At 37.3% G+C, this 13,169-nt stretch overlaps 1 protein-coding gene across 1 annotated transcript; it reads right to left on the bottom strand.

Annotated features, from left to right (window-relative positions):
- Positions 1–4,457: 4,457 nt before the first annotated feature.
- Positions 4,458–10,752, bottom strand: mcidas (multiciliate differentiation and DNA synthesis associated cell cycle protein). Its single transcript, XM_061982129.1, has 6 exons — positions 10,539–10,752; positions 10,393–10,466; positions 9,985–10,045; positions 9,707–9,915; positions 4,945–5,028; positions 4,458–4,862 (listed from the first exon to the last, which is right to left on the bottom strand). Exons 1-6 carry the CDS (start codon positions 10,750–10,752, stop codon positions 4,458–4,460), a joined length of 1,047 nt encoding a protein of 348 aa, XP_061838113.1.
- Positions 10,753–13,169: the final 2,417 nt, after the last annotated feature.

Genomic DNA, 13,169 nt, shown 5'->3' with positions numbered 1-13,169 from the left:
TTTGTAGGTAAAATAGGTAAATTCCCATTACCTGCATTGCTAGCTGCCTTGCGCCAACAGTTTTTTACTATTTACAACTCCCAGAAAAGGGGAAGACGATTGTTTTTGCCTCTCGTTATAACCCCAAAACCAGTGAAGTTGGCACGTCGTGTAAATGGTAAATAAAAACAGAATACAATGATTTGCAAATCCTTTTCACCTTATATTCAATTGAATAGGCTGCAAAGACAAGATATTTAATGTTCCAACTGTAAAACTTTGTTATTTTTTGCAAATACAGTATTAGCTCATTTGGAATTTGATGCCTGCAACATGTTTCAAAAAAGCTGGCACAAGTGGCAAAAAAGACTGAGAAAGAAACACTAATTTGGAACATCCCACAGGTGAACAGGCTATTTGGGAACAGGTGGGTGCCATGATTGGGTATAAAAGCAGCTTCCATGAAATGCTCAGTCATTCACAAACAAGGATGGGGCGAGGGTCACCACTTTGTCAACAAATGCGTGAGCAAATTGTCGAAACAGTTTAAGAACAACATTTCTCAATGAGCTATTGCAAGGAATTTAGGGATTTCACCATCTACGGTCCGTAATATCATCAAAAGGTTCAGAGAATCTGGAGAAATCACTGCACATCAGCGGCAAGCCCATGACCTTTGATCCCTCAAGTGGTACTGCATCAAAAAGCGACATCATTGTGTAAAGGATATCACCACATGGGCTCAGGAACACTTCAGAAAACCACTGTCAGTAACTACAGTTGGTCACTACATCTGTAAGTGCAAGTTAAAACTCTACTATGCAAAGCCAAACCCATTTATCAACAACACCCAGAAACGCTGCCGGCTTCGCTGGGCCCGAGATCATCTAAGATGGACTCATGCAAAGTGGAAAAGTGTTCTGTGGTCTGACGAGTCCACATTTCAAATTCTTATTGGAAACTGTGGACGTTGTGTCCTCCGGACCGAAGAAGAAAAGAACCATCCGGACTGTTATAGGCGCAAAGTTCCAAAGCCAGCATCTGTGATGGTATGGGGGTGTATTAGTGCCCAAGACATGGGTAACTTACACATCTGTGAAGGCACCATTAATGCTAAAAGGTACTTACAGATTTTGGAGAAACATATGTTGCCATACAAGCAACGTTATCATGGACGCCCCTGCTTATTTCAGCAAGACAATGCCAAGCCACGTGTTACAACAGCGTGGCTTCATGGTAAAATAGAGCGGGTACTAGACTGGACTGCCTTTAGTCCAGACCTGTCTCCTATTGAAAACATGTGGTGCATTATGAAGTCTAAAATACGACAACGAAGACCCCGGACTGTTGAACAACTTAAGCTGTACATCAAGCAAGAATGGGAAAGAATTCCACCTGAAAAGCTTCAAAAATTGGTCTCCTCAGTTTCCAAATGTTTACTGAGTGTTGTTAAAAGGAAAGGCCATGTAACACAGTGGTAAAAATGCCCCTTTGCCAACTTTTTTGCAATGTGTTGCTGCCATTAAATTCTAAGTTAATGATTATTTGTAAAACAAATTTAGTTTCTCAGTTCGAACATTAAATATCTTGTCTTTGCAGTCTATTCAATTGAATAAAGGTTGCAAAGAATTTGAAAATCATTGTATTCTGTTTTTATTTACGATTTACACAACGTGCCAACTTCACTGGTTTGGGGTTTTGTAGTTGTGGATAATGTGCCAAATGTATTTTTAAAAAAAGGTAGTTTTTCTTCATGAAGTAAAAGTGATATCCACATCCTACAATGCGTTGTGTGTGAGTGCTTGCATGGAAAAATACATGCTATTCGGTAAAGAAGTTCAAATGTCAAGAAAGATGTTGAGGGTGATGCATCATGACTCGGTGGTCCTTCTCAGACCACACATCCATGCAGACGCGGAGACAAAAGGGAAGGAAGTTTCCTTTCTCCTGGGCAAAGGTCATGGCAGGTTACATTTGTTTCGCTGCTCAAACAAGGAAAAGTTCACAAACAAATCAACTTTCTTACTCTTTCCATTTATTTACATTCCCCGAGTCCTCATTTCACAGTAACATCCCGTCCAGGGTGCGAATGTACCTTACAGGCCTGGAAAAAAAAATACTATTTCAATACAAAAATAAAAAAGCAAGGCAAATGGCTTGAAATTATTGCATTTGAAGGTGTGTAAACATCAACACAATGTAAACAAAAGCTCGGGCAGTGTTATTTCCTTTGTCAGGCCCCACCTGACTGATTAGCTTACACGCTACCTGAGGAAGACATCATGTAATCATTTACGGAGATTATAAGTTAAGCATTAACGTCACTCGCCCACCCAGACTTCCTTACAGTTCCGTACGTCTCACCCTCAGAAAATCGCAGGGGTGTCTTGATCCGATATCAGCAAACGAAACAAAAAAGTCTCGGATGATATCAACTTGCATGTAAAAGCTCAGTTAACATCGAAATGTTCTTCAATTAGCACACAAGGTTGCTCTTTTCTCCTATGTTGGTCCAGTCATTTAAAAAAGGTAAACATGGTAAGGCTATAGGCTAGCAGCTACACAACAGCTAAGCACACAATAGCACACAAGTTAGACAAGTATCCTTCATTGAACAATATTGCAGTCTAAAACGGCACATTTGTCAACATAAACAAGTAGGGTGCACACAAAAAATTCTGAATCAAATCATCACCCCAGGAATCAGAATCGGATCAAGTTGTTAGTTGCCCAAAGATTCACACCCCCTATAAACAAGTAGGAGTGCACAAAAAAAACACATTTACATTTGAAACGCGATTCATATTCCTCCTGCTTCTAAATATATTCATAATTTTCAAAAGCGATTTGAAAAAAAAAGAAATTACAAAAAACAAAAAAAACTAAATGAAAAAAAAAATTATATATATATATATATATATATATATATATATATATATATATATATATATATATATATATATATATATATAAATACATATACATATATATTTTTGTTGAGTTTGTTTTTGTTTTTAAATGTATTTTTTTTGTAAATACATATATACAGTATATATATATATATATATATGTATATATATATATATACAGTATATATATATATATATATATATATATATATATATATATATATATATATATGTGTATGTATATATATTTATATATATATATATATATATATATGTATTTTTTTTAAAATTATTATTATTATTTTTTATTTTTTATTTTTTTAATTAATTAATTTATTTTTTTATATATATAAGAAGCAATTTAAAAAAATAAGTTTTAGGCCATCTCCATGCAACCATAAACATTTTCCTAGCCTGTGTCCTGTTTTGAAAAGGTTTCAGTATAATTATGATACCAAATAATACATTGCGAATCGAAAATCGATTCTTCCAGAAATTATTCTGAATCGAATCGTCACCCCCATGAATTAGAATCAGATCGAATTGTTTGGTGCCCAAAGATTCACACCCTACTATAAACAAGTAAGGGCGCACAAGAAATATTTTTACATCTGAATCGCAATTCTTTTTCCTCCTGATTCTAAATCAATTCATAATTTTCAAAAATCCATAAACAAATACATATATATACATATATATATATAATAATTTTTTTTAAATACATTTTAAAAAATATGTTTTTAAGCCAACTCCAAGCAACCAGAAGGATCATTTTAACTTGTGTCCTGTTTTGAAAAAGTTTCATTATATTTATGATACAAAATAATACATTGCCAGAAACCGAGAATCGTGTTGAATTGAGAGTCGATTTTTTGAGAAACGATTCTGAATCGAATCAGGAAACGGAATCGGATCGAATTGTTTGGTGCCCAAAAAGTCACACCCCTATAAACAAGTCGGGACTATGCTTATTCCTTTTGATTCTAAATCGATTCATAATTTTCAAAAAAGTATAAAAAAAATTTTTTTTAAATGTATAAAAGATTTGTTATAAATATACAAAATAATGCATTACAAGAATCGGTTTGAATGAAGAATCGTGTTGAACTCAGAATTGATTCTAAATCAAATCGTCACCCTAGCAATCAGAATCGGGTCGAATCGTTAGCTGCCCAAAGATTCACACTACTGTAAATGTATCGGCAAATAATTAAATAATCATAGCTGCATTTTACTAATACATGCAAAGTCTCTAAGGCAGAGGCATACTAGAAAGTATCCAGTAACAAACGTGTTGGCATCATTCAACTTACTGCATTATGACCTTAATGTGATTAACTATTGTGACCACAAGGTGTAGCCATGAACAACAATTACCACTCCACTTCAACTTAAAGACAGCATAAGTCCATTCCAGATGGCTATTAATAAATAGTGTTTTTCATACCTATATATATTTAATAGGAGTATGTGTGATTCACACTGGTATTATATCAGATTGATATCGGCACAGGCCCCAATGTCGCTTTTGTATTGGGACACCCCGAAAAAGTGTGTGTAATTTTGCCTTCAGCTGTGGTTGGGGACCCAGCGAAAGCGGTAGCCTCCTTGCTGTGTGCTGGAGGTGAAGGCCCGACCATGGGGGAACACCTGCGTCCTCATCGTGCCGTGTTCTCGAATGCGAGTGCGGAAAGACGAGACGCTCTCTTCCGACTCGTCCGTCCTCGCGCCGCTTTCCCTGCCCACGGACGTCTGCAGGCCCGAGAAGGAGCCAAACATGGGGACGGCGTTCGAGTCCCGCGGTGGACCGTCCTCGCCCGCATAGGCCTGCAGCAGCACGGCATTGCAGCGTGTGCTGACGTCCCTCAGCATTTCCTCCATGGAGTCCGAGGTCTCGCACCCCTGATCCAGTCGCCGCCGCTTGCAGGGACTCAGCGCTTTAGGCATGGCTGTCTCTCTGACGGCCACTAGTTTCTGCGGAGGACGCATGAAGACCCTCAGGTGAAGACTCCCACCTGTTGTGGTGTGGACTTTACACCTGGCGTGTCTTACTCACCTCCAGCACGGACGCCAGCAGCTTTGCCCGGCATGCAAGCTGCCTCAGGTGAAAGTCCGCCTCCTCACTTTCCTCTTGTCTTCTCTGCACACAAACAACACAAATCAACCCAAATTTACAGTGGCTTTTTTTTGTCGTAGAGCTGTATGAGAAATTTCAAAATGTGGAAAAGGGACAAATGCACTGTGTTGGACTTATGGAGTTAAACAACAACAAAAGCACCCAAGCCTGATGTTTGTTAGTGTTAACATATGTGATTAATCACAAAAAATAAAAAAATAAAAATCACATGTACGTAAGTATTCACTGCCTTTGCTCAATACCTTTGGCAGAAAAAGGTACCCTTGAGCTCACTTTTGAGCTTCAAGGAAAAGCCTGTGAATACTCTTTCCTTAGTTTTTATTTTTAATAAATCTTCCAAAATTTCTAAAAAAAATAAATAATAATAATTCACATTGTCATTATGGGGTATTGTGTGTGGAATTTTGAGGACAAAAATTAATTTATTCCATTTGGGAATAAAAATGTGGAAAATGGGGAATGGCTATGAATACTTTCCGGATGCACTGTGTTAGACTTAAGGAGTTAAACAACAAAAAAAGCACCCAAGTGTGATGTTTGTTAGTAAAATGATATTTATTTACTAGCGCTGTAAAAATGTACGTGTTAACTTATGTGATTAATCACAAAAAAATAAAAAAATAAGAAATCACATGTACATAAGTATTCACTGCCTTTGCTCAATGCCTTTTGGGATCTCACTTTTCAGCTTCAAGGCAAAGCCTGTGAATACGCTTTCCTTAGTTTTTTATTTTTAATACATTTTCCAAAATTTCTAAAAAAAAAAAAAAAGTTCACATTGTCATTATGGGGTATTGTGTGTAGAATTTCGAGGACAAAAATGAATTCATTCCATTCTGGAATAAGGCTGTAATGTAACAAAATGTGGAAAAATGGAAGGGCTATGAATACTTTCCGGATGCACTGTGTTGGACTTATGGAGTTAAACAACACAAAAAGCCCGTGAATACTCTTTCCTTAGTTTTTTATTTTTAATAAATTTAGCCAAATTAAAAAAAAAAACATTTCACATTGTCATTGTGGGGTATTGTGTGTGGAATTTTCAGGGCCAAAATGAATTTATTCCATTTTGGAATAAGGCTAACAAAATGTGGAAAAAGTGAAGGGCTATGAATACTTTCCGGATGCACTGTGTTGGACTTATGGAGTTAAACAACAACAAAAACCTGTGAATACCCTTTCCTTAGTTTTTTATTTTTATTACATTTTCCAAAATGTCTAAAAAATAAAATAAAAAGTTCATATTGTCATTATGGCAGTGGTGTGCCGTCAGGGCCAGCAAGGCCTTATCTGCTGGCCTAACATAACCAGAAATCATAATCAAAATTAAAGATAAAATTATTTTTTAATTTACTTTCCCTAAATATCTAAAAGTATTCATATTATCTTCATGTCATATTATGCTCCTTCCAGTGCTGTTGTTTTTAGTTTTAGTTTGTATCCAATCAGAATTCACCTAGCTTATGTTGCCATGCTGTACCAAATCTGCCCGGAGCTTTCAGAATCAACAATGCAGGCGTCTGTGCACTCTAAGTGATCCGGGACATACAGTTGATAGATAATTGCGATCGCCAATCAGATCACGAGTTGTTGTCAGTAAGGCCTTCTAGCTGGCCTCACGTTGAACGTGACGTTTACGCGACATTCACCGGGACCGCTAGCGATGAATTTGAGAACACATAGATTTGATAGACAGTTGCGATAACCAAACACAAATTGTTGACAGTAGCCTATTTAAGGAGCTTGATGCTCATGAGACTGTGATTGGATAGACACTTGTCATTCCAAAGTGAGTATCTATTCACAAGACTCAATTTAGCAGGAAGCAAGAAATGTTGCGCCGTAGCCAGACCGGGATAGCAGAGAAGGAGAACAAAACGTTGATTAGGTGGCAGATATATATATATATATATATATTTGCAAGACCATTTTCAAGAAGGATATTTAAAGAGAAACTACATCTTGTCAGACCATGTCGGCCAACCCTGCAAGCTAGCTCAGCTGTTCTGGCGATGAAATGGGCAAATGCCCACCATTTCCACTCGAATAAGTCGACTACGAGCGGTACCACTGACTTATACGGCGGCGAATTGGTGCTACAAATTGTGAGTTCAAATATTTTATTTTTTCACTTTTAATGTTTTTTGCAATTTTAATCTTGACAGTACCACATAAGATATGTTTTAATTGCTGATGCGTTTTAATTTATTTTTAAATGCACCAGAAAATAACCAGTTTTGTATATGTTAATGTGATTAAATGTGTTTCTGTATAGTATTTCTCCAGCAATGGTCATGTGGTGACATCCATTATGGTATTTGAGAGGTAATCATTGAAGTCGGACATCAGTGAGGGTTTAGGTGGGAAACGCACGTCCCGCCACTGCATTATGGGATATTGTGTATAGAATGTTGAGGACAAAAATAAATTTATTCCATTTTGGAATAAGGCTAACAAAATGTGGAAAAAGTGAAGGGCTATAAATAATTTCCGGATGCACTGTGTTGGACATACGGACTTAAACTACAAAAAAGCCTGTGAAACTCTTTTTTTATTTTTTTATTTTTAATACATTTTCCAAAATTAAAAAAAAAAATGTTCACATTGTCATTATGGAGTATTGTGTGTAGAATTTTGAAGACAAACATGAATTTATTCCATTTTGGAATAAGTCTGTAACGTAACAAAATGTGGAAAAAGGGAAAGGCTATGAATACTTTCCGGATGCACTGTGTTGGATTTATGGAGTTAAACAACTAAAAAAAGCACCCAAGTGTGATGTTTGTTAGTAAAATTATATATATTGACTAGGGCTATAAAATTGACAAGAAAATCGCATTACTCATAAACACACTTAGATTAATAGTGTAATTAATTTTGATTAATCCAAATTCCAGAATAAGATTAATCTGATATTTAAAAATATATATATATATTTTGACTGCCCTAGTTTTGACACATGGTTCGAAAAAACACTCTCCACCGCGACGATGAACAGTATCATTTGTCTATAAAATTGTTATAAGTACACCTCTGCATAACATTGTTTATGTATTAATGTTAAACCTGCTCAGTGGCCTAGTGGTTAGAGTGTCCGCCCTGAGATCGGTAGGTCGTGAGTTCGTGGTGGGACCCATTACCTCCTTGCTTGGCACTCGGCATCAAAGGTTGGAATTGGGGGTTAAATCACCAAAATGATTCCCGGGCGCGGCCACAGCTGCTGCTCACTGCTCCCCTCATCTCCCAGGGAGTGAGGGTGATGGGTCAAATGCAGACGATAATCTCACCACACCTAGTGTGTGTGTGACAATCATTGGTACTTTAACTTTAACTTTAAAGAAAACAACACACCGGTCTTGCCTCGTCTCCCATGGAAGTCACATGAAGGGAGGAGCTACAAATGCTTTGTCATATTCTATACTACAGCAAAAAAAAAAAAAACCCTGATGTCCCACGCACCCTAAAGGGGGCCCGGCTCGCTATTTGATTGAGAAGCATTGCCTTAATGCAGGGGTGTCGAATATACGGCCGGGTTTTATCCGGCCCACGGGATGAGTTTGCTAAGTATAAAAATTAGCCAAAATTTTTGAATGAAAGAAACTGCTGTTCTAATTGTGTCTACTGGATGTCGCAATAGAAATTATTTGTGTCTTTATATATGATGGTACACATGTAAAAAAAATAATAAACCACATGATATTAGTGCACCAGTCGAGGAAAATGAGCAAACTATATAAATAACATTCCGTATTATTTTTTTTATCCCTGATGGATTGAAAATTAACACCAATGAGTTGACTGATGAACATTATTACATAATTTATTCAGAAAGTGTAAATAACGACAAATAAAGATAGAATACTATTAACCGCAACATGGAAGTGCAAAAAAAAAAACGATTTGTAAATTTTTCAGAATTTGCTTGTTTTATTTTTATACAAAGAAAACAATCTTCAGTTGTCTTTATTTTTGAGTTATCAATTACCAGTCCGGCCCACTTGGGAGTAGAATTTTCTCCATGTGATAATTGTTTTTATTTGTCAATATAAACAATTATCAAGTTGCATATTACTTACACATATAAGTCTCCAAGGCAGACGGGCGTATTAGAATGTATCCAGTAACAAACGTGTCAGCATCGATCAACTTACTGCGCCACAAGCTTAACTTAATTAATCATTGTGACGCCAAAAATGTGAAGATCCAAATATGGACTAGATCAGTGGTAAGTCTCCAAGGCAGAAGGCGTATTAGAAAGTATCCAGTAACAGACGTGTCCGCATCGTTCAATTTACTGCGCCATGAGCTTAACTTAATGAATTATTGTGACGCCAAAAATGTGAAAATCCAAATATGGACTAGATCAGTTGTAAATCTCCAAGGCAGAAGACGCATTAGAAATTATCCAGTAACAAACGTGTCCGCATCGTTCAATTTACTGCACCATTAGCTTAACTTAATTAATTATTGTGACGCCAAAAATGTAAATGCCACTCCCCTCCAATTTAAAAACGACATATCATATAAGGTTTGTAGTTTCCACTTTTCATTTTCTAACATAAATAATCAACGTGTGTACCATGAGTTGGTTCTGATATCATGTCGGACTGATATCAAGGCTCCAATATCGGCATCGGTAGGGCAAATAAGTTGCTATTTCCCCACCGTCCCTAAAGCTTACCTTGTTGTCGGCTTCCACAGAACATTCCGCCCCGCTGATGCTCGTCCAAAATGCTCCATCCTGGCCGGTGATGTCCGCCGGAGAAACCGGAAGCAGGCTATCCTCCGCAGGGGACAAGACTTGCCGAGGGGACAGGGGAGGTATGACGCAGCCCTGAAAGGGGACCAGTTCTGCGGGACACAGGCTACTCTCCAGAGTGGCCGGAGAATCTAACCAGACAAAACGGCATTGCTTAAATAGGTGGGACCCAACATTTGTCAAATTTTTTTGGTTCCTACCTGCCATAAAATCCAGCGCAAAGTCGCCAAAGTCTTGCTCATCTCCATCAGATTCATTCACCTTGGGGGAAAAATATGATTATTATATGTTTAATAATATAAATGATGATAATAATATGAAAAAAACGGACCTGAGGGTCCCACCAGGACCACCAGGCAGGATAACAAGCTTGTGCACTGGCCAGCATGACTACAGGGAATGTGATGCGTTCAGGGCACGCAGGACAAAAAATAAGAAGCTCGCAGCGCTTTACCTGCGTGCGTATTTGTGCGGGATTCCGTCACGCCTTGTCAAACATTAACAGACTGGGAGCGATGCGCAAGTGTGGATTCTTTTCACGCGCTCTTTATCTCATCCACGCATAAAACGTGTCATTGAGCAGCGAGAAGTCCCATTTTTTTTCTTACCTGAGAGCCCAGCGAGTCGCCCTCCCTTCGCCTGGTGCAGTCTTCTATGTCGTCCCACGCGATTGTTGGAAAGGCTATCAAAAATAAAAAACAAGTTAAACGACATGACTTTGCACCTTCGAAATAAAGGTGCGCGCGCATCAAACCTTGCTCAATGGCGCATGGCAGCTCCACGTAAAGTGTGACCGGACTGCTGCTTCTGGGCACTATAGCCTGCATCAAATCGCCACTTCTTTGCCGCCATGTTTGTCCTACCTTGTTGGCTGCGTGGGGTCTCGTCCCCAAAACGCCAAACGCGGTCGTCTTCATCCCTGCGCCTCCACGCCCGCCTTTCACTCGCGCGTTCATATAAGGAGACATTCTCCCGGTCCATGGCGCGGATTCGTGCCGTCACCCAATCAAATGTACCGCAGCTCGGTCTCCAGGGACGGAATTAGGCGTCCTCGGAGATTGTCCTGAAGGGGACTTAACGGCATTTCTGGGCTCAAGTGAGAAGTAGGAGCGCGCGTTAAGGGCGCCATTGCGTCACGTACTCCACAACAATAACAACAATCATCGCGTTTATAAATTGTGAAACCTTTAAAATATTTATGAAAGACACCGCCCGAATGCAGCTGAGATAGGCTCCAGCACACCCTGCGACCCCAAAAGGGACAAGCGGTAGGAAATGGATGGATGGACAATTAATCCCTTTTTAAGCATTATGTCCTATCAAAAACCACTTAAAAGTCTCCAACTTTTTTCCACCATTGCACCTCAGAAAACACGTGGCTCTCAAAGTAGCACCGCAATGACCAACATTGAAATTCAGTAGTGTAGTAGGCCTAACTGTTTATCTAAAACAAGGCGTAGGTTTTATTTAACAAGTAAATGCAATATTTTTGCCACACACTACACAATCATCAACAATAATACTCCATATATTTGCAGTATATTTACATACTTTTTGGGCAGTTTCCATCTAGTAGTACGACAAAGAATCAATTAAATATTACTATATATATACTTTTAACTTGGTACATTTTTATTTAATCTTTAAAAAGTGTATTTTGATATGTATTTTAGTCCACTGTTTGTTTACCTTTTATGTGCAATTCACTTTGATTCATTATTTAAGCACAGTATTTTATTTTTCTACATATTCAAACACAGTGTAACTGTTCAAACTTCATTTAATGTTATTGGCGTGTAATGTTACTGGCCAAAATATTAAATGTACATGTTAAATAAAATCTCTGCCTTGTTTTTAATGAATACTTAGGCTTACTACGTTACTGTGTTTTAATGTCATCATGGCGTACTTGTAGAGTCAAGTGTTTTCTGAGGTGGTATTTGGTGACAAATGCTTGACTAGATTAATCTATGGAGTGTAAAAATTCATAAAAACAAATGTTTTAAATTGTGAAACCTTTTAATCCATTGGTGTCCAACGTGCGGCCCCGGGGGTAGATTTTGGTCCAAAACTTGTTTTTTTATCAGTAGTGTCCAACCATACATATAAAAAATCTGATTAATCACACTGTTGAATTTGGATTAATCACGATCAATCACAAATTGTATTACTTTTTTCCTTAATTTCAGGTCATTAAAAAAGGCCCAAATTGAGTGCTAACTGGAAAGAAATTAATTAAAAAATGAGAATTTAGATATACAAAATATACAGGATCATGTAAAAAAAATTGCATTTTGGAAAAAAGAAACACAACCACAAATGTGCATCTACAAATATACTGTACATGATTAATGCAATATTTTTTCTGATTTATCTAGATTAAAAAGTACTCTATTCAAACTTCTCAAATATGGGCTAGATGAATCTCTGGAACTTAAACATTAATAAAAACACTTTTTAATTTTTTTAAACTTAATTCTGTTTGTGAAAATTCAATAAAACCACATTGAACCCCTTTTTAGGCATGTAGACCACATTAGTCCAGGTCCATATCAAAAACCATACTTCAAGTTCTAAAATATGGACTAGATTAATCCATGCAACCTAAATATTCATAAATGTAATGTTTTTTAATTTATTGTATTTGAAATAATGCATCAAAGGCACATGTGCCCCTTGTTTGGGCATGTGTAGACCACATTATTCCAGATCCAGATTAAAAAACACTTTATTTAAAGTTCTCAATTTTGGACTAGATTACAGACCCTGATTATTCATAAAAACACATGAAAACTTTATTTTTGTAAAAATTCAATAAAGGCACATTCAACCCTTACTTAAGCATGTAGACCATAATATCCAGGTCCAGATTAAAAAAGATTATATTTAAAGTTCTCAATTATACTTATGAAATTACAATTAAGGGACATGTAACCCCTTTTAAGCATGTCAGTCTGAGTCCATATCAGTGACGTGCGGTCACTGGAGGCAGAACCTCACCTGCCAACATGGAAAGAAAAAAAATGTAAAAAGAAAAAAAATGAATTAAATTGTTATATGTATTCAGTGATTATACTATAAAGTTATTTTCCATTTAACTTCACCAGTTTTAGATTATTTTTATTCAAAATCGCTGAATTTTCACATTTGCCGTTCAAATACTGAGAAGAGACGGTGCGGTGATCAGCAGCCAGTTGAGGCACGTCACTCAGTTGTGCCTCAACATGGATTGCGGACTCGGCTAACTGCTGGCCTGCTGTGCAGTGAGACCGTATTGCTATGTGAATTATATTATACATTTCCATAGTTTAGTTAGCTGAGGTATATAATGTACAGTGTATTTTGTCAACAACTGTATGTGTGTAAAGTATTTCTTGTGCTGAGC

Source organism: Nerophis lumbriciformis, linkage group LG24 (assembly GCF_033978685.3).
Source record: "Nerophis lumbriciformis linkage group LG24, RoL_Nlum_v2.1, whole genome shotgun sequence".
NCBI lineage: Eukaryota > Metazoa > Chordata > Actinopteri > Syngnathiformes > Syngnathidae > Nerophis > Nerophis lumbriciformis.
The sequence above is the reverse complement of the archived record's forward strand: the minus strand, read 5'-3'. Positions and strand labels throughout refer to the sequence as shown.

Coding starts and splice junctions, on each gene's coding strand:
- mcidas (XM_061982129.1), bottom strand. CDS start 10,752: ATGTCTCCTTATATGAACGCGCGAGTGAAAGGCGGGCGTGGAGGCGCA. Junction 10,467..10,538: donor GCCATGCGCCATTGAGCAAG/GTTTGATGCGCG, acceptor TATTTTTGATAG/CCTTTCCAACAATCGCGTGG. Junction 10,046..10,392: donor GCGACTCGCTGGGCTCTCAG/GTAAGAAAAAAA, acceptor TTTTCCCCCAAG/GTGAATGAATCTGATGGAGA.